Here is a 19,795-nt window from a genome sequence, read left to right on the forward strand (position 1 = left end):
CCACCAAGGGGTTTTAGACAATATTGCAAACATAAATTGACAGACATGTAAGTAAACAGAATGTATTTGTGTTAATCCTGGACATGTGGGTATGCAGTATACAAGCCCCAGACAACTGAGCTCCTCAGATCACTGAGACACAGAAACCCCTTCACCACAAAAAGGTGATGGCTCAGGCAGCAACACAATTCATATAAAATATGAAAAATTTGACTTGTGGTTTTTCAAGACAAGTTTTAAAACGCATTGTATATTTCCTGAATGTTCAAAGAAGTGATTTAATTTGAGCTCATGACTCTTTTATGATTCAGTACTCTACCTCCCGCTGCGAAACAACCATTGTCAGTTATAATTTATAGCATTACACCAAAAACAGTCCGTCGCTCATGTCTATGTCAGTGCTTGCTATTTACTTTTTATGTATTCTTTTCAGATGGCAACAATGTTTGTGTCCAACAGATTCTCGAACCAGATGTTCTAACAAGAGTTTAGTACAATTTCACTTTAAAAGTCACTCTAATGCGTTCAGGGGGGGGACAAAAAAACCAACAACAAATTTTTGAGTAGCCAAAAACTCATAGCTCGAAATGCTTGGACATTTTGACAAAAACATCATTTTTATTATATTGTATGATGTGTCGTATTTTGTGTGATCGGACTATAAATTGTTAATGTCCCTTGAAATAAATGACATCATGAGGCCCAATGTTGTGCCAGTTATCCATAAGCATCACCTCATGTTACAGCGAAGTAATGCAGATGTTGCAAGGATATCTGTACACAATTCCTGGAAACTGAAAACATCCCAGTTCTTTCACGACAAGCATACTCGCCGGATATGTCATCCATTAACCATGTTTGAGATGTTCTGGATTAGTGTGTGTATACGTACATCTCGCCTTAAAGAAATCCGGTTAAACTTGGATTTTAAGAGCTTGCCTTCATCAGTGGCGCCGTTCTAGCACCTCACATTATCTTTAAGAGAACAGCAATTACTTGACGAATTCATTCATATTTCACTTTTTTTTTACTTAACTGCTGAGATAATATGCCATATTTTTCTCCGATTAAATCAACCTCCTTAATTTAATCCTAAAAATCATCCCATCTTGGACACATACTTGGTAATTCCTGCCATTAATATTAAATTGCATGTTGATGTGCACAGGGTGGCACGGTGGTCGACTAGTTCGTACACTGGCCTTACAGTGCAGAGATGCAGGGTTTGATTCCAGTTCCGACCTTCCTGTGTGGAGTTTGCATGTTATAACAATGCCTGTGTGGGTTTTCTCCGGGTACCCCGGTTTCCTCCCACATTCCGAAAATATGCATGGCAGGGTAATGGAACACTCTAAATTGTCCCTAGGTGTGGGTGTGAGCGCAGATGTGATTGGCTGGCAACCAGTTCAGGGTGTACCTCGCCTACTGCCCGGAGACAGCTGGGATAGGCTGCAGCACGCCAGAGACCCTTGTGAGGATATGTTGGTTGCCAGCCAATCGCAGGGCACACTTAGACGAACAACTATTCACGCTCACAATCACACCTAGGCACAATTTAGACTTTTGCATGAACCTAACATGCATGTTTTTGGAATGTGGGAGGAAACTGGAGTACCCGGAGAAAACCCACACAGGCACGAGGAGAACATGCAAAGTCAACAGAGGAAGGCCGTAGCCGAAATCAAAACCTGCACCTCTGCATTGTGAAGCGGATGTGCTAACCAGTCGACCATAGTTTGCGTACACACTGCTGCTTACTGTAGTGGTATTTGACATTTGAACTTTTTAAGTATATTGAAAGGACATGTCCACAGCGTTTGACAGTAACAATGGCTTAATTTTTCACCATTTTAAAGCCTCATATATATATTCTTGGTGGTTCTTTTTATTCATTAAAATTTAACGGGGTTGCTAACACAACTCTTCACTGTTGTGTGTCAGATTTGCAAGATACATTTTTGCTTTACGTGGTCTTGAACCCTTTCATGCACCCTGTAACCTGATAACATGATAAGCTGTCCACTGTAGGATCCACTGTCCCTGAAAGGGTTAATCCTGTTCTGTTTACATTCATCCACAACATCTATTGGTGTAATGGTTGAAAGTCGGAGGTTATCATTCATGTCACTGAATCCTTCATGTATCCACTCTCACTTGTGGCGATGTATAGTACCCCCCCTGGGAAGTCATTTTCAATCTCACTGCAGTCGTTTTGATAACCCGTCCACTGCCACTCATGCTATTTATGATTAAGCCTCTTTTTGTCAGCTTTACATGTCCACTGGTTTAAACATCAAACTTTCTCTGTGTCATTCATCACCAAGGTCATTATTCCGGAAGCTAATCTGCCAAGAGTCTAAATAGCAGTCAACACATGCATCCCTCTTTTCCAGAGCCTCTGTTCTGTTTGCGCATAATTCCCGGCAAAACATCGAGCCAGGGCCATCCATTTTTCAGTACCATTTGTCATTATTACTGTCAGGTAACTCAAACCTATCCCAGCTAAATTTGGTGGCAAGGAGGTTTACACCTTGGACTTGTCGCCAGTCACCAATAAGGATAATCAAGATGAAGAGTTCATTAAATTGAAATACATGTTTGGGTTTGTGGCAGAAGGAAAGAATGGAAAGAGCATGCAGACTCCACAGAGATTCAAACCTGGATCCCCTCATTGTGAAGCGGCTAACCACTACTTTACCCCTTCTGAAAAAAACTTTCGTTCTGCGTGCTTTATATCAGTGGTGTCAAACTCAAGGCCCGGGGGCCAGATCCGGCCTGACACCATTTTATGTGGCCCGCAAAAGCAAATCAAACATGTCAACTTTCATGATGCTAGCTAAAATCTGTACCAAAATGTAAATTACCCATCTAAATGCCTAAAATAAAAATATTTTAGGTATTTTCTTGTAACCAAACCCGTCATGACAGTAACTTAAACAAAAAGTGGAGTAAACCATTATTCTTGACTTCTTTATATGGTTTCAGTCATAACGGCCCTCCAAAGGAAACTAACTGAAATATGGCCCACGACACACAGTTTGACATTCCTGCTCTATATTGTCGAAAGTAGCATAGCACTTAATTAATGCAATACTCTCTGGAGTTAGGCTACATATTCACTCTCCGCTGACACCGATCTGCTTCATTTATCTCCAGAGTGGCAAGGAAACTGATAGCTACACCTACTCACTTCAGATTTCTTTCCATGGGGCATTGATGCAGTTCTATTCAATTGGCCATCATCAAGCTATAAAAGGCAGAAACTGACTGACCTATCAATTACACGCAGTTTTACCTTCATGACACAGAACAATTTCGATCGTAATAATCACAACAAAATGGGTTTGGTCATCGTATGAGATGGCGGCTTCAACATCAGTTGTAACTTTTCAAGTTACTGATGACTTGAGCTTGTCACAGAAGCATGATTTTTGTTGAGCTACTCGTGAGGCTTTTACTACAAAATAAGACACTTTTCAATTTGGGTTCGCAATTACAGAGGATTGCAACATTTGCTAGCATCAAAAACGTCTGCACTTTTGCCTCTTTGCATTGATACAGGCTAATAATGTATGCATGGTGCATGCTCGTTCATGAAGATGATGAAGTTGTACTTTTTTTTTTTTTGCAGAGCAGTGTAGGATGGTTGATGTCATTAATTAGCAAGACTCCCATCTATTGCATAAGTAACCACAACTTGTCAGTCATAATGATAACTGCATGACAACTCCCACCTATGGACACTCACGCCGTCATTACCATAAGTACTGTTTGCTGTCTTGTATACTCTCCAAACCATACCTGTGAATTGTATTTTGTTTTTCTCACTGCTAAAATAGATTTATATAGCAGTGATCAGAAGTATATATTTTCAATTAGCAAAGAACCAACCACAATCAAAATCCCTGAAAAGTTAGGGACATAGACGCCAAAATCTTCATGAACCCTGTCATGCACCCTGTAACATGATGATAACATGATAAACTGTCCACTGTAGGATCCGCTGTCCCTGAAAGGTTTAAGGTACGTGCTGCTGCACAAGTAGCAAATGCAGTTCCTATCAAAAATGTGATGTGCATTTCATATTTCTATTATTACAGTTATGACTGACCTTCAGCTGAGTGAGGACCAACTGTATTGAAGCTCTCTGCTGCCCCTCTCTGGCCACCGCTTCACAGTACAATGTAGTACATGAACGCTTGAAATGGGTCAAATGACCTTGTCACAGTTTTTCTGGGAGTACCCCTGTGTCCTCCCAGGCTCCCAATTCTCTCAGGTTAATTAAAGACCAAAAACTGCCCTTAAGTGTGTCCAGTACGTCTGTGTGGATGCTTGATTGTTTACATGTGCCTTGCAAATGACTGGAGACCAATCCAGGGTATCATCTCAGACAGCCTCCAATGACTCGCAACCCCAATGAGCACAAGCGGTATTAAAAACGGATTGATGGATTGTTTTCGTCATCATATTTCACGTGGCATCCTGTGCTCAGGCGGCCCGGTAGTCGAGTGGTTATTACGTCGACTTCACAGTGCAGAGGTTCAATTCCAGCTCCGGCCTTCCTGTGTGGAGTTTGCATGTTCTCCCCGGGCCTGCGTGGGTTTTCTCCGGGTACTCCGGTTTCCTCCCACATTCCAAAAACATGCATGGCAGGCTGATTGAACACTCTAAATTGTCCCTAGGTGTGAGTGTGGGCGTGGATGGTTGTTCGTCTCTGTATGCCCTGCGATTGGCTGGCAACCTATTGAGGGTGTCCCCCGCCTACTGCCCCTAGACAAGCTGGGATAGGCTCCAGCACCCCCCGCGACCCTGGTGAGGATGAAGCGGTTCGGAAAATGAATGGATGAATGAATGAATCCTATGCTCATAAATACTCTGCCAAACGAAGGTCAATGATTGCAACTCATATTTGTCAGTGTGTCAATGTAATATTTAATTTTGCTTTTTTATTTAAATGTATTCTCATGGGGGGAAAAGGGAATATAGTCGGTCAGTATGAGTGAAGGCTAATGAAGAGAGGACTTCTCTTCACTCATTTGTCTCTTTTTCCATCCGTGTGCATGCAGGCATTTGGGCAGAGATCCTGATGCCCCAAACCCATTTGGATGTGCTGAAGGGTCAGATGGTGATCCTGAAGGCTTCATACAACACGGTGCCTGGGACCGACCTGAGCACAAACACCATCATCTGGAACCTTGTATCGAACAACACTCAGCTGGTAAGAAATGAACTGGTCATGAATTTGGACCATAAATATGCTAAGCCTATAGTGTTAGTCAGATAACCCAAAATGCATGTATTACAGTCTTGGCTTCAAATTATTTAACCCTTTCATGCACCAATAATGATAACCTGTAACCTGGCTACATGATAAGCTCTTCACTGTCGTAACCGCTGTCCCTGAAAGGGGTTAACTTTTTATCAAGCGCAGCTCCTGATCGGATTGCTATTTATTCACTTTGTGGTATGAACCGCTAAAGTGGCAAACAATATTTTTAAACGTGAAATGCAGGAATTGCCATGAAACAGAGTATTATTGGTATTTGGTTCTGATATCACCTTATTTATATTTGTATGGTAGTTACGAATGTTTTCCTTGCCAAAATATAGTACTACGTCATACCCTAAGGCAGTGATTCCCAACCAGTGTGCCGTGGGAAGTCATAAGGTGTGTCGCGGGAATTTGTCCAATGTCACATACTTTGGACGAAAAAATTATTTACCACCAAAAATATATTTTCATTTGCCAACGACATAGAGCAGAGGTAGGGAACCGACTCACTAACAGGCAGAAAGATTAAATGCTCTTCCAATGGATGACAGAAGTACAAAAATAAACTATGAATCCACTTTTTTGTACAGTGGCATGCTGTGAGTTTTTTTCCCCCAATGTGAAATATGGGCCTTGCTTCAATAGAGGTTGGGAAACATTGCTCTAAGGACCCACTGTATAATTAACCCTTTCAGGGACAGCGGTTACTCAAGTGGACAGCTTATCATGTAGCCAGGTTACAGGGTGCATGATACGGTTAAGTTTGTTTTTACTAACGTATTTTCCGGAGTATAAGTCGCAGTTTTTTTCATGTTTGGCCGGGGGTGCGATTCATACTCTGGAGCGACTTATGTGTGAAATGGTTGACACATTGTACATGTCACATGTTATTTTCACATTAAACCGCAAGAGGGTGCTCTTGGCCTGTGTTGATACTTTCCACGTTGGTGGTAACTGAGAAAAACAACTGACGATGACTCTGACCTTTCCACGTTGGCGGTAACTGAGAAAAACAATTGACGATGACTCTGACGTAAGCGATGTAGAAGAGGAAGCGCTGCATCTTCTCCCTCCGGAGTTGGCGGAGTTGTTTAAAAGTGACACCGAGCATGAAGATTTAATTGGATTTCGTGATATGGAGTGACGCTGATGGTTTGGTAAATTTGTTAGCATGTTCTTTGTGCTGTAGTTGTCTAAATAACTATTAATATGTTACGTGAACATACCAGTCACATTCACAGTTCGTTGTTTAAGCATCATTTAACGTTAGCATATCGTCCACTTATTCAGCCTGTTGTTGTCTAGTTTTATTTTTATTTTAAATTGCCTTTCAAGATGACATGTATGTTTTTGGTGTTGGCTTTTATCAAGTAAATTTCCCCCAAAAATGTGATTTATACTCCAGTGCTACTTATGTATGTTTTTTCCTTCTTAATTATGCATTTTTTGGCTGGTGCGATTTATAATCCGGAGCCATGTATAATCCGAAAAATACAGTAATTTGGTTTGCGCAAGGTAATGTTGTTCATAATTTTTTTTAAATACAGGATGATATTATCATGCTGTTATCTAGGGAAAAGGAGTTTTTATAGCGGAGCAAAATAACACTCCTTTACTTAGTTCAATAACCTTTTATTGCAACACATTATCTTGAGAATCTGACCTTAGCTTTGTTTATCCATCACCATAACATTATCGCATTGACCAGAGAGAAATTTAAAATGACATACAATCGAGGAACATGGTCAAGAGAGAGCTCATGACAGCTCTCTTTCAAAGGGGCTTTTAGCCAATGTAGGCAGGCAGCCCAGTGCATGACTTTTTGTGCAACGAAAAAACAAGCACTGACTTGCTACGTGTATTCAATAGGTGTTATTATTCCGGCAGAACAGTATGGTATGTAAATTTGTGATTTCAGTGAATGTCATTATGATATTCAATTAGGTATGTAGACAGTTAACCATTCAATTCATACTCACACCGAGGGACAATTCAGAGTGTTACATACAGTCATGGGCAGCCCGGTAGTCCAGTGGTTAGCGCGTCGACTTCACAGTGCAGAGGTACCGGGTTCGATTCCATCTCCGGCCTCCCTGTGTGGAGTTTGCATGTTCTCCCCGGGCCTGCGTGGGTTTTCTCCGGGTGCTCCGGTTTCCTCCCACATTCCAAAAAAAACATGCATGGCAGGCTGATTGAACACTCTAAATTGTCCTTAGGTGTGAGTGCGGGCGTGCATGGTTGTTTGTCTCTGTGTGCCCTGCGATTGGCTGGCAACCAATTCGGGGTGTCCCCCGCCTACTGCCCGAAGACAGCTGGGATAGGCTCCAGCACCCCCCGCGACCCTAATGAGGATGAAGCAGTTCGGAAGATGGTTGATGATTGATTGACATACAGTCATCTGCCTAAATAATTGAAGCAACAAGGAATGATGGCAAGTTTTTTTTGTTTGTTTGTTTTTGTGTGTTTGTTTGTCTTCCTGACATTACAAAATTACGTGCCATTTTTTTTAACCAAAAAAAAAAGGTGTGCTGAATTGACTCCAAATTTCATCAAATGGGTGTACAAAATATCATCTGAATCCAGAGACATTTTTTAAGCCATTGTAAGGTCTGCTCTACATTAAAAAAAAGTCTCTGGATTCAGATGATTTTATTTCTATGCAACCAGTTGACGAAATAAAAATCAGTATATTCACAGCAAACCTTTGTTAGTTGACTGAAAAAGAACAATGTTTTTGTCTTTGGAAGCAGTTGGTTATTTTTCCTTTTTTTTAAATTAAAATAGTCAAAACTGTTGGAAATATTTTTTCTGGCATTATTATTGTGAGTATATTAATCATTGCAGTATTTCTGTTGAAAATTAGAAATATTTCTCAACTCAATAATTGTCTTGCAATTTGATATTTTTGCAAATGTATATTAAAGTGTACGCAATAAGTGTGTGTTTGCTCGAATCAGCTTGCTCGATTATATAGCAGAGTTGCCGAAGTACTTCATGACATTTTTGGATGGCATCAGAGAACGTTCCTCACTTTGACCAAAGCATTTTGAAATACAGTGAAACTCCTCTACAACGAAATCATTTGCAGCAAGAAATTTTTCACAACAGGGGGTTTTTCACTGTAGCAAATTTGATCTCAGATGTAAGCACACACACACACCCACACACACACACACAAACGTATGTGTACTCTATTTTTATTCCAATAGTGCATAAGTATGAGCACACACTTATTTGACACTTCATATTGTCAGTGTAGAAAGAAAAAAAGGGAAAGAAATTGCAAAATTTACGATCAGCATTCACTTTCACTTACATCAATTTCTTGGATAATGTATTTTATTTTGCTTGCTCCGACTTTCATTTCTGCTCTCCAAGTTGTCCGGCCCCCAGTGACTTCCTCATTCCTCTTATAAAGGGAGTTCACTTGAGCTTCAGGCCAACCAGGTCCAAGCAAGAATTGGCCCTTCCCAGGTGGTTGTAATTACCTCATCTGAAATAATTAGCATTGTACAAAATGCATTAAGTACAACAGTTTGGGATGGAAAGAAATGTGCACCTTTCTTCCATCCAAAATCCACAAAAAGCAGAAATTTTAACATATGTCTTTCGTCATCATGACATCGCTCACCCCCTCTCCCCCAGGTTCCGACAACCTCGACAAATAATCAGCAATAACGTTCTTCTTACCCTGGCAATGCTCAATGGTGAACTGGTATGGCTGAAGGGCAAGACACCACCGCAGTATACTGGCATTTTGGTGTTGCATGGAGTGCATCCACTTCAGAGCGCGATGGTCAGTCTGCAATCAGAATTCTCTTCCAAAGAGGTAGTAACGAAGAGAGTCCAGAGCCCAATGGATGGCTAGAGCTTCCTTCTCAATGGTTGAGTATTTCTTCTCCCTTTCAAAACGTTTCCTACTCAGGAACAGGATGGCTCTCTCCTCACCAGCACCGCACCAAGACCAATATCTGAAGCATCCACATGTACGAGAAACTCCTTGGAAAAAATCTGGACTCTGCAATACAGGAGCTGGACAGATGAAAAACTTTAAGGCCTTAAAAGCTCGTTCACAGTCTGCTGTCCACGATAGAGGAGATTTAATGTTCTTCCTTGTGAGATCTGTTAAGGGAGCTGCTAATGTGGCAAAATGTGGAATAAACCTCCTATACCAACCAATCAGTCCAAGAAATGATGATCTCAGTTGCTTCTAGGTCTGGGGAATTGGTATTTTCTCCACAGCCTTCACTTTCTCCACCTGGGGCTTTATCTTCCCTTTCCCGATCAAATGCCCCAGGTAACTCACCTGTTCTTGTGCCCAGGAGCATTTCCTCTCATTAATGGTGAGACCAGCCGCCTGTATTTTTCCAAGGACAGTCTTAAGATGCAGGAGATGGTCCTCCCAACTCTCACTGTAGATCACGACGTCATTGAGATAGGCAGCTGAAAAACTTGAACAGTCCTTGAGGATAATGTCCATTAATCTTTGAAAGGTCGCAGGTGCGCCAAGCGGACCAAATGGTTAAACTGTGTAGTGGAAGAGCCCTAACCCCGGAATCTGAAAAGCAGTGTATTCTTTACAGGAGGGGTCAAGCGGGACCTGCCAGTATCCTTTACAAAGATCGAGAGTTGTGATGAATTTTGCCCTACCCAATCTTTCCACAAGCTCATCAATACGTGGCATCGGGTAGGAGTCAAAACATGAGACACTATTGAGCTTCCTCATGTCTGAGCAGAATCGTAGTTGAGATGAGTCCTTTTTGGGTACCAACACAATTGGATTAGAACATTCACTTTTAGATGGTTCTATGATCCCCATATCGAGCATTGCTTGTACCTCCTGCTTCAGTGGTTCCACCTGCCGCTCTGGAATCCTGTATGGTCTCAAACGCACAGGTTTATTTTCTTTGAGCACAATCTTGTGGGTGAGGAGATCAGTTCGACCAGGTTTATCTTTGAATAGTGAAGAAAATGATTCCTTTACCTCTGCCATCTGAATTTGTTGCTCTGGGCTGAGGTGTAACGGGGTCACTTCAGGATTACTTCCTTCCCTCTTGGGTGTCACCTCAGCCTCATTCATCTCCTCTGTCTCAGTCACTGGAATTTCTCTGATGAAGAGACTTTGGGAGCTGGGTTTCTCCGATTGCTTCTCGGCATATAGCTTCAGCAAATTCACGTGAAGAACTTGCTTCTTCTTTTGTTTGTCAGGGCAGAGAATCTCATAGGTGACGGGTCCTATTTTCCTGGTCACAGTGTATGGGCCCTGCCACTTTGCCAGTAGCTTACTTGGTCCAGTAGGCAACAATATTAACACCTTCTGTCCAGGGTGCAAATCTCTCTCTCTGGCATGTTTATCATACCTTTTGTTTTTTCTAACTCTCCTCCATATGTTTCTTTGCCATGTCTCTGAAATTCTCCAACTTGTCCCTCATTTGAAGAATATAGATGACACTGTGTGAGGTTGCCTCTCCAGCACCCAGTTCTCCTTCAGCATGTCCAGGGGTCCACGGACCTGTCTACCATAAAGCAACTCAAAAGGTGAAAACCCAGTTGACGCCTGGGGCACTTCACAATAAGCGAATAACAGAAAAGGCAGCCATTTGTCCCAGTCTTTACCAGTGTCATGAATGAAATTCCTCAACATTTGTTTTAACGTTCCATTAAATCTTTCAACAAGACCATCAGTTTCAGGATGGTAAGGAGTGGTTCTTATTTCTTTAACTCCAAGATGGATATATAGGCCTTTCATCAGGTGAGACATGAAGTTTGTGCCTTGGTCTGTTAATATTTCCTTAGAATGCCTGTTCTCGAGAATAACTCAATCAAACACCTGACTACATGCTTTATTTACCTGCATAGAACAAAGTGAATAAACGTCTGGATACTTGGTTGCATAATCACAGATTACAAGATCATACTTGCATCCTGAGCTACTCTTTGGCAACGGACCGATAATGTCCATGGCTATCCTGTCATTTGGAACACTCATGATAGGTAATGGCTGTAAATAACCCCTATCCGACTTTTTAGCTGGTGCTACCATCTGACAAGTGCCACATAGCCTGCAATATTCCTGCACATCTTTATATAGCCCTGGCCAATAGAATTGCTGACTGACTCGGTCATATGTTTTTGCCTGTTCGAGATGTCCTGCCCATGGAATAGTGTGTCCTAAATGTAGAATGAGCTGCCGGTACATGGTTGGAATGACCAATCTAGGTGTTGCAATGACCAATCTAGGTGTTGCTGTGTCAGAGATATGCAGTAGATCATCTTGTAATATAAACGGGTCCCCAGTGATTCCTTGCAAGCTCTTTTTGCCACCCACTGGCACCCCATCAACTTCAAAAACCTTCTCAAACAGTGATTTTAAAGTTGGATCGTTTTTCTGATGTTCTCTAAAATTCTCAGGAATCTGCCACTCAGGTTTAATGACTGGGTCCTCAATACCGGTCTGTATTGGGAGGTTAATTGGAACACTTCCCCAGTTCTTTTCCTGCCTACGTTGCCGTCTGCTTTTCTTTACCTTGCCTCCTGCTTGGACAAGTGTATCATCAAGATTAGGTAACGGTTCCAATCCTTTAGTTTGAGAACCTAGCGATTGCCATGCATGTGCAATTTTTCGAGATTTTCTGGACAACATGGTCCAATATAGGTAAGTCATCTCCCAAAACAACATCATAATATAAATTCTTAAATACACCAACCTTAAGTGTGAAAAATTGTCCCTCCAACCCGAAAGTCATATTGGTCGTGGGATAATCCTGACTGTCACCATGAACACAAGTGATATTTACAACCTTCTCATATTTGAGCTACTCAAGTAGCATAATAGTCACTACTGACTAAACTAGCTTTAACTAGTGTTTGATTGCTGCCTGTGTCAGCCAGTGCTTTTACCACTTGCCCATTTACAGTTACAGAGGTTGTATGTCTACAATGATTTCCTTCTTGAAATATTTCTTGCCCCGCTCTAGGTACTGAACAAAATTCTACAGGTTTGGGGTTTCATACAGGACACATGGAAGCCTTATGGCCAGGTTGTTGACAGTTGAAACAAATAGTCACCTTTTGGTTGTAACTTTACAAACTGTCTCTGAGCCCCAATGTCAGCATTACCCAAGTCTGCCGGTTGAATGGGTCAGTGTCCTTCATACTTGAGCTTCACAGTTGGCCCCTTCTTCCTGTAGGGCTCCCGGTGTGCTGCCATGTAGCGTTCTGCCAACTCTGCTGCTTCCTCCCCAGTCCTAGGATTGTGCTCCTTTACCCAAATGCGGACCTCAGGTTGAAGAACTCTCAAGTACTGCTCCAGAATGACAACTTCTCCAATCTGGTCCTTGCTGCGATGGTCTGGGTGCATCCACCTCCTGCACAGTCCTTTTAGTCAGTTGTAACTTTCTCTGACAGTCTCTCCCAAGGGAACGATGGTGCTGCGAAACCTCTGCCGATATGTTTCTACAGTTACATTGTATTTCAGTAACACTGTCGCTTTCATAGCATCATAGGACTCTGCCTGCTCTTTATCCATGCCAGCATATGCTTCAAGTGCCCTTCCAGTCAATAAGGTCACTACTCTGGCAGCCCACTCATCATGCCTCCACCCCCAGGTTTTAGCTATTCTTTCAAACCTAACAAAAAAACTATGAGTATGTTGAGTCCAGGAAACTCGCAGCTGTGACCGAAATAAACATCGTTCACTATGTAAACCATTGTGGTGGTTGCTGTTGCCTTTTTTCGAACGAAGCAGTAGAGGTCGCTGTTGGATAAGACTTCGTTGTAGTGAATGTCTTCGCGAGGCTGGAGCAGAGAAAATGATTTCGTATAACACAACAGGGGGGTTTTCGTCGTTTGGGGGGCAGGAGAATGGGAATTGTGTTAATGCATGAAGATTTTTTCACATAAGGGGGTATTTTCGCCCATGTAGGTTTCGTTCTCGAGGAGTTTCACTGTACAGTCGTACTCTATAAACTACCTTTGGCTCTCTATTCTTGTTTAGATCATCTCTTACACGAAAGGCTCCATCAGTGTGGGGAGTTCCCTTTTTAAGGGCAGAGTTGGGTTCACCTCTCGCATGCCCTCTAGTGATGTGTCTCTGTACATCAACAACACCCAAGAGTCCGATTCTGGACGTTACCTCTGCCAAGTCATCATCCCGGATAACCCTGGCCTCACCGCCGAGCTCAGCCTGGATGTCAGAGGTAAGAACTATTTCGTAGTTTCATGTTTTACTCAATAAAGAATGTAATGATCCCTCGCCTTCTCCTCTCAGTGCCCCCATCTGTCCCTAAGTGCACTTTATCAGGGAAACCAGTGCTGAAAGGAAATGTGACTCTGAGCTGCAAGTCCAGCAGTGGGAAGCCGATTCCATTGTATAAGTGGAAGCGAGCCAGTCCCTCCTCTGAGGTCTTCTTCTCACCCATGCTCAGTGAGTGGAGCCCACACAACTGTCCGACATGATTGAGATCACCAAGTGATTCAGCAAACTCATTCGAAATAAAAGCAGTGTCTGGTTTATTGACATCCCTGCAAAGGGAAGGAATCTGTCCCATACTGCTGTGGATATAAAAATCTCCTGTCAGTTCGAATATTTCACTCCTCTTCAACTTTCAACCTACTGATTGTTATTCTTTAAAAAAACAAACAAACAAAACAAAACAAAAAAACGGAACTCATTTTCAATGACATCCAATTCCAGATGTTTATGGTAGCTTGAGCAGTTAGCGTTGGTCTGTTCTCCACACTTGCAATCTGTTTTGGTATGATTTATTAGTGTGCCTTCATTCAATATATTGTATATTGCATCATGTGAATAAATGGATGCGTGACTGTTGCCCTCTTTCTTGGTTAAATGCCATTTTAGATGAGAAGACAGGCACTCTGAAGCTGAGTAACCTGAGCAGTAACATGTCAGGGAAGTATGTGTGCACCGCCAGCAATATAGCCGGATCTGAAAGCTGTTTCATCAACCTGGAGATTTCCACCTGTATGTACAACACAACTATTACCCTCATCATCATTATAATCAACATCATCACTAATATCAGAGAGAGAAAAAATTCTGTCAGTTGCTATCCTCTGGAACCACTACTGTATTAAAGGGGCAATACGTGACTTGGATTTTACCATTCTTCCCATTTACCGAATTTTCCACACTATAAGGCATACCTAAAAGAATTCAAAATTTTCAAAAGGCCATAGTGCGCGTGATAATCCGATGCAGCTTCTATATGTATCAATATTCTGATTTCTTGGATGTAGTATTTTAAATGTTCTGTAAAGCGCTTTGTTACAGCTGCAGCGGTTGTGAAGGCTCGAAATAAATCAATGCTGTCTTGTATTGTATTCCCGTTAGTGTAACTCCATCTAGTGGATGCATAACGCAACCACAGCCAATATTGTAGCTTCTAATCTATCTGCCTTATAATGCAGTGCGTCCTATTTATGAAAACAGGTGTGCCTAAAACTCCGGAGCGTTTTATAGTGCGGAAAATACGGTACCTTTAGACTTGAACCTATTCAAGGGTCGCCACCGCATCCTGTCTAGTCTGGCTTAGCTCCTGTTTGCGCACTTTACATCTGTTGTTCTTTCTATTTCTTTTTCTATATTGAAACTCCTTTCATTTACTCAGCACCATTTTGGACCTATTAAGAACATTTCCTGTCTGCAATCACCCCAACCTGCTGCAAACACCTTCCTAGCTCGATCCCATTGCCTCACCCATCCGTACAATCAAATTTCTCCTCCCTTTGTTTTTCAACCACTTGTACAATTCATCAGACACTTGTCAGCCTTTGCCCACCTCCCAAGTGAACTCCCACATCCACTACGTGTACACCAGCCTACCCCTTTTGAGGTCTCACAACACCAGGTTTTGGTTCTCCAACCTCTTTTTCTGTATCCAAGTAATGGCTTTTTAAACATCAAGTATCGCAACATACAGCACAGATGAAATTTCCTCCCTCTTCAACAGACAACAATGTTTTCCGAATAGTAGTACATCCTCAGTTACAGCTTTCAGCCGCTCCACCCAATCTAACAGAGAGTGACATGGCAGAGAACAAATTGTTGATTAAAGTAGTAAAATAAATGCCAAACCCCTTGTAATCTGTTTTTAAAAGTGTATTATGCCCAAAACATGTATTCTATCCCTTGCTATTGAATTATTTGGTGTTGATACCATGTAATTGTTGTGTGCTATGATTTTCTCTGCAGCCAATAAAGTTGGAGTGATTGTCGGCGCCACGGTGGGCACGGTGGTTGGCGTCCTCTGTCTTATACTCATTTGCGTGTTTTTCCTTAAGAAGAGGCAACGGGACAACGAAGATGACATGGCAAATGAAATCAAGTGAGTTGGATGATTATACCTCTCTCACAAAAGATTCCGAGTCGGTTAGTTTGACTGAAACCAGTCTTCATAGGAGCAGCGGAGTGCTGCCTCGTGTGGTTGTCTCTCAACCCGAAGGTGGTCGCACCTCTCTTCCCATGATCATGTCGCAGGATCTTTAAGAAAAACATTGAACTCTCAGTGCGCCAATCTCCTCTTCATTCATTTTCAAAACGGCACGTGAGAGGCGCAGTCAACTGAGTAGCTGAAGTCCAAGCGGGAGGTCGGAGCGCACAAAGTACCTTTATAAGGAACTTCAAGCAGATTTCCACGTGTCCCTGCGTGACCCGACAATCCGAGTCCCCTCGTAGCTGTGCTGTAGCTGACAATAATAATGCGTTAGATGAATTGTTTTCCACAAAGACTCAACTTCGATGTACGCAGTTGTCATAGTTACTATATTTAACCCTTTCATGCACCCTGTAACCTGATAACATGATAAGCTGAACACACACACACACGCACACACACACACACACACACATACTGTATGTATATAAATGTTCCGTCCCATTCCAGTGAAAATTGGACGTTGGATACATTTTATTTGCAAATCATGTTCAGTTCAGTTTGTAAAATCAACAAGAAACTCATGGCATCCTACCCGGTCGAACAGAGCAATACCATATTGAATCAAATCGTATTCCCATTGAATCCAACCAAAATCGAATCATCCCACAAAAATCTCATCTAAGTAAAAACTTTCAAATGAACCATGCTTGAATCGTACCTGTAATACTGTTTGGTTTTTGCAAATATAACAATCATTGCTCTGATTCAGTGCCAACTACACAACTGGAAGATTCAACCAAACTTTCCTTCACACACCTACCTGTATGTCTTATCCCACCATTCAGAGAGGACGCTCAGGCTCCCAAACGTGTGTCCTGGGCTAAAAGCGGAATGGGTTCCGACATCATCTCCAAAAACGGCACCTTGTCCTCCATCGCCTCCAGCCCGCAACACAGAGAGCCCTCACACCAACAAAACCACCACCACCACTTGCAGCAGTACCCTCAGCGCGCTCCATCCGATACCGCCTCCATCATCACAGCCACTGGCAGCACAGCCGGCTACCGTCCGTCGCGCCATCAAGGAGCCACCACCCCGACCCACTTCAGCTACAACACCACCACCACCCTCCCGCGTGACCAGCTCGCCTCTTCGGAAGCCAACGCCAACGGGGGCTCCCAACCCAGACCAGAGCGTTCCACACAGCTGCCGCAGGCCCAGATGCTCCCACAGACCTATAGTCACCCTCAGTTACAGCTTCAGGCCACTCCACCCCCTCCACCACTTCCCTCCTCCACACTCACCGGCTCCAACATCGCCCGCATGGGTGGGGTGCCCATTATGGTGCCCGCGCAGAACCAGGCTGGATCTCTTGTCTAACAATAGCCATGACGTACGAAGGTATGCTGTTAACTGTGGGGGGAAAAAAGGTTCCCTTTATGTTCCTGGAAGGGTTCACCCGACGCTCTTTTCACTGAGTAATTCAGAATTCAATTAGTTAAACTTTTCAATATTCTGGGACTCACTCCTTGTTTTAGGTGTGTGTGTGTGTGTGTGTGTGTGTATTTATATATATATATCCACACACACACATGATTTTTTTATATTCTTTTACACACTCTTGAGTGACATTGTTTAATCTTTTCTACCTTACAATTTTTGCTTTTTTTTTAATTGTATGTCATTCAATTTCAACAGCTTTTATTGGTTGCACTTTTTTTTGCTATCCTATGGTTTTTTTTCGGCCTTTTTCTGGTCAACATAACAAACTCTTTGACTTAGCACATTTATTTAGCTACTTATAAACAGCACTATTCAGGATCAATGTAACTTGACGCTTGGACAACTTTGTGTTTCATTGGCGTTTTTGCTTTGGAGGTGCCACCTGCAATTGTGAAGTGTTACTTTCCCAATAAGGCACATTTGTGAATACAAATCAACAGTGGTAGATGTGCATTTGTTCATGGAAAAAAAGACATGGTCAGAAACTAAAGAAGCCAAGCCATGAAATGGGGGGGGGGGGGGGGGGTGGAACTAGCACCGATAAATCCTTTCGGCATTAAAATGTTGATTATTTCCATTGCAGCAAAGTTGTAAAAAAAAAAATCAGATCACCTTCAACATGATTTCGAAATTATTTTAAGTTTAAAAAAATACTACACAACGTTAAGTTGAATTGATTGAGGTTGCAGGCAGCACAAGAAATGTAAATATGGTATATTTATTTCTTTTCTTTTTGTTATTACAGTGAGCAAAGCGTGATATCGGCAATAGTTTGCGGGTATAAACTCAGATTACGTGTTAAGTTTCTGCCTTGAACACTGGATATTGAACCAAAGAAAAACAGTCTGCATACTTTTCATTCTTTGAACTTGTTCAGATTGATATAAAAGAATTGGATTTTGATCTGGTGAAAAAATGTATTAAATATGTACAGTATTATGTAAAACGACCTGGTAGTCCAGTGGTTAGCACGTCAGCTTAACAGTGCAGAGGTACCGGGTTCGATTCCAGCTCCGGCCTCCCTGTGTGGAGTTTGCATGTTCTCCCCGGGCCTGCGTGGGTTTTCTCCGGGTGCTCCGGTTTCCTCCCACGTTCCAAAAACATGCATGGCAGGCTGATTGGACGCTCTAAATTGTCCCTAGGTGTGAGTGTGGGCGTGGTTGGTTGTTCGTCTCTGTGTGCCCTGCGATTGGCTGGCAACTGATTCCCCCGCCTACTGCCCGGTGATGGCTGGGATAGGCTCCAGCACCCCCCGCGACCCTAGTGAGGATCAAGCGGTTCGGAAAATGGATGGATGGATCTGAGATGCTGTATCGTCATCACACTGGAGCAAATCGTTATTGTTCTGCTACTGTTGGTTTGAAGATCAAGAAAAGCCAATACATGACGAATTTCCAATGAGAACAAAAAGGGGCATTTTACAAACCCTTCCGAAAGTGAAAAGTTGGATCTCCAACCTGTGGTGTTGTGCAAAAATGAAAAGAAAAAAAAAAAGTTTCATTATGTTTGATGAGAACAATTTGATTATTGATACCGCTACATTTCAAGGTCAGTGTTTGAAATTCTGAACTGTGCATTATGAACAAGAGAATTTATTTAAAATATCTCTAAAAGTATTTTTTTCAATATATAATTCATTATAATGTGCACCATATATGAACACTCAATGTTTTTATATGTTTGTTTTATTTTTTTAATTGAAAGTGCTATGAACTAAGAAGGACTACTGGGGACAAAAAAAAAAGTGGCCAAATGCATTTATTTCTACAAGTGGTCTCAGTGTCCGACAGATGTGTACTTGTATCCTCCATAATCAACGTTTATATAAATGCTTTGTATCATATTTTCAATTAAAAATGATACGAGAGGCATCCACTAAATGGCATCAGTGTATTTACTTGATGAGCCTGGAGCCTATCGAGGTTGACAATGCACCCTGACTGTGTTTTGTGTCCAGAGTTAGATTTGTTTTGTATGGATCTGTTCAGAGTCGAGTATCTTACGATGGTATCGTCATCTTCTGGTAGAATATTTGGGCTTTTTTTTGTTTGTTTTTTTTCCACTTGCTTTCTACTCTTGGCTGCTTTCCTTGCATTTAGGTCCATCACTTCCCATTAGACAACACCTTGTGACACTCTGAAGCATTCCCCCCCACCCCCCCCCCAAACAGTGCATGTTTGGGGGGTGGGGGAATGTTACTCTGTTACCTGTTGAATACCAATTGGAAGTACAGTAGTGAATCCGGTAGACGGCATTCTTCGGTTTTGTTCATTCATATTCATATGTTGTTTGCGGGGATTAGGAAGATAGTGACCTGTGAGTATTGCTAATTTGCCTGCTGTGTCGGCATTCAGTATTAACTACAGCATTTTTATTTTTTTTGGAAGTAAAAACGTCCGGTTCTCTCCTGGCGATGGTCCATGCTTCGAAATTATGTGCACACAATTGAAACACAAACACAGGAGGGAAGGTCACACCTTACAGGCCGGTCCCTGAAAATATTGTCTGACATTAAACCGGACTGTGGGGCAAAAAAGGTTGGGGACCGCTGCATTTAGGGATTAAAATTTGTAAAAGAAATATAAAAGCGAGAAGTGCACACTCACTTGTGTATTCTCCCTTT

At 42.2% G+C, this 19,795-nt stretch overlaps 1 protein-coding gene and 1 pseudogene across 2 annotated transcripts in view; one reads left to right on the forward strand and one right to left on the reverse strand.

Moving 5' to 3' along the window:
- The window catches only part of esama (endothelial cell adhesion molecule a), an 84,144-nt gene extending 65,092 nt beyond the window's left edge, over positions 1-19,052 (forward strand). For both annotated transcript variants that reach the window (XM_086130635.1, XM_086130634.1), the window contains 6 exons: positions 5,067-5,218; positions 13,269-13,470; positions 13,542-13,697; positions 14,133-14,255; positions 15,486-15,618; positions 16,515-19,052. In XM_086130635.1, coding sequence (XP_085986761.1) covers positions 5,067-5,218; positions 13,269-13,470; positions 13,542-13,697; positions 14,133-14,255; positions 15,486-15,618; positions 16,515-17,049 — 1,301 coding nt within the window. In that variant the 3' untranslated portion in view covers positions 17,050-19,052. The remainder of the gene's footprint in view (positions 1-5,066; positions 5,219-13,268; positions 13,471-13,541; positions 13,698-14,132; positions 14,256-15,485; positions 15,619-16,514) is intronic.
- LOC147193466 (zinc finger and SCAN domain-containing protein 31-like) lies at positions 12,005-13,086 on the reverse strand (annotated as a pseudogene).
- Positions 19,053-19,795: the final 743 nt, after the last annotated feature.

This window comes from Hippocampus guttulatus, chromosome 15 (genome assembly GCF_054856545.1).
Source record: "Hippocampus guttulatus isolate MCC_2025c chromosome 15, RoL_Hgut_1.0, whole genome shotgun sequence".
Lineage (NCBI taxonomy): Eukaryota > Metazoa > Chordata > Actinopteri > Syngnathiformes > Syngnathidae > Hippocampus > Hippocampus guttulatus.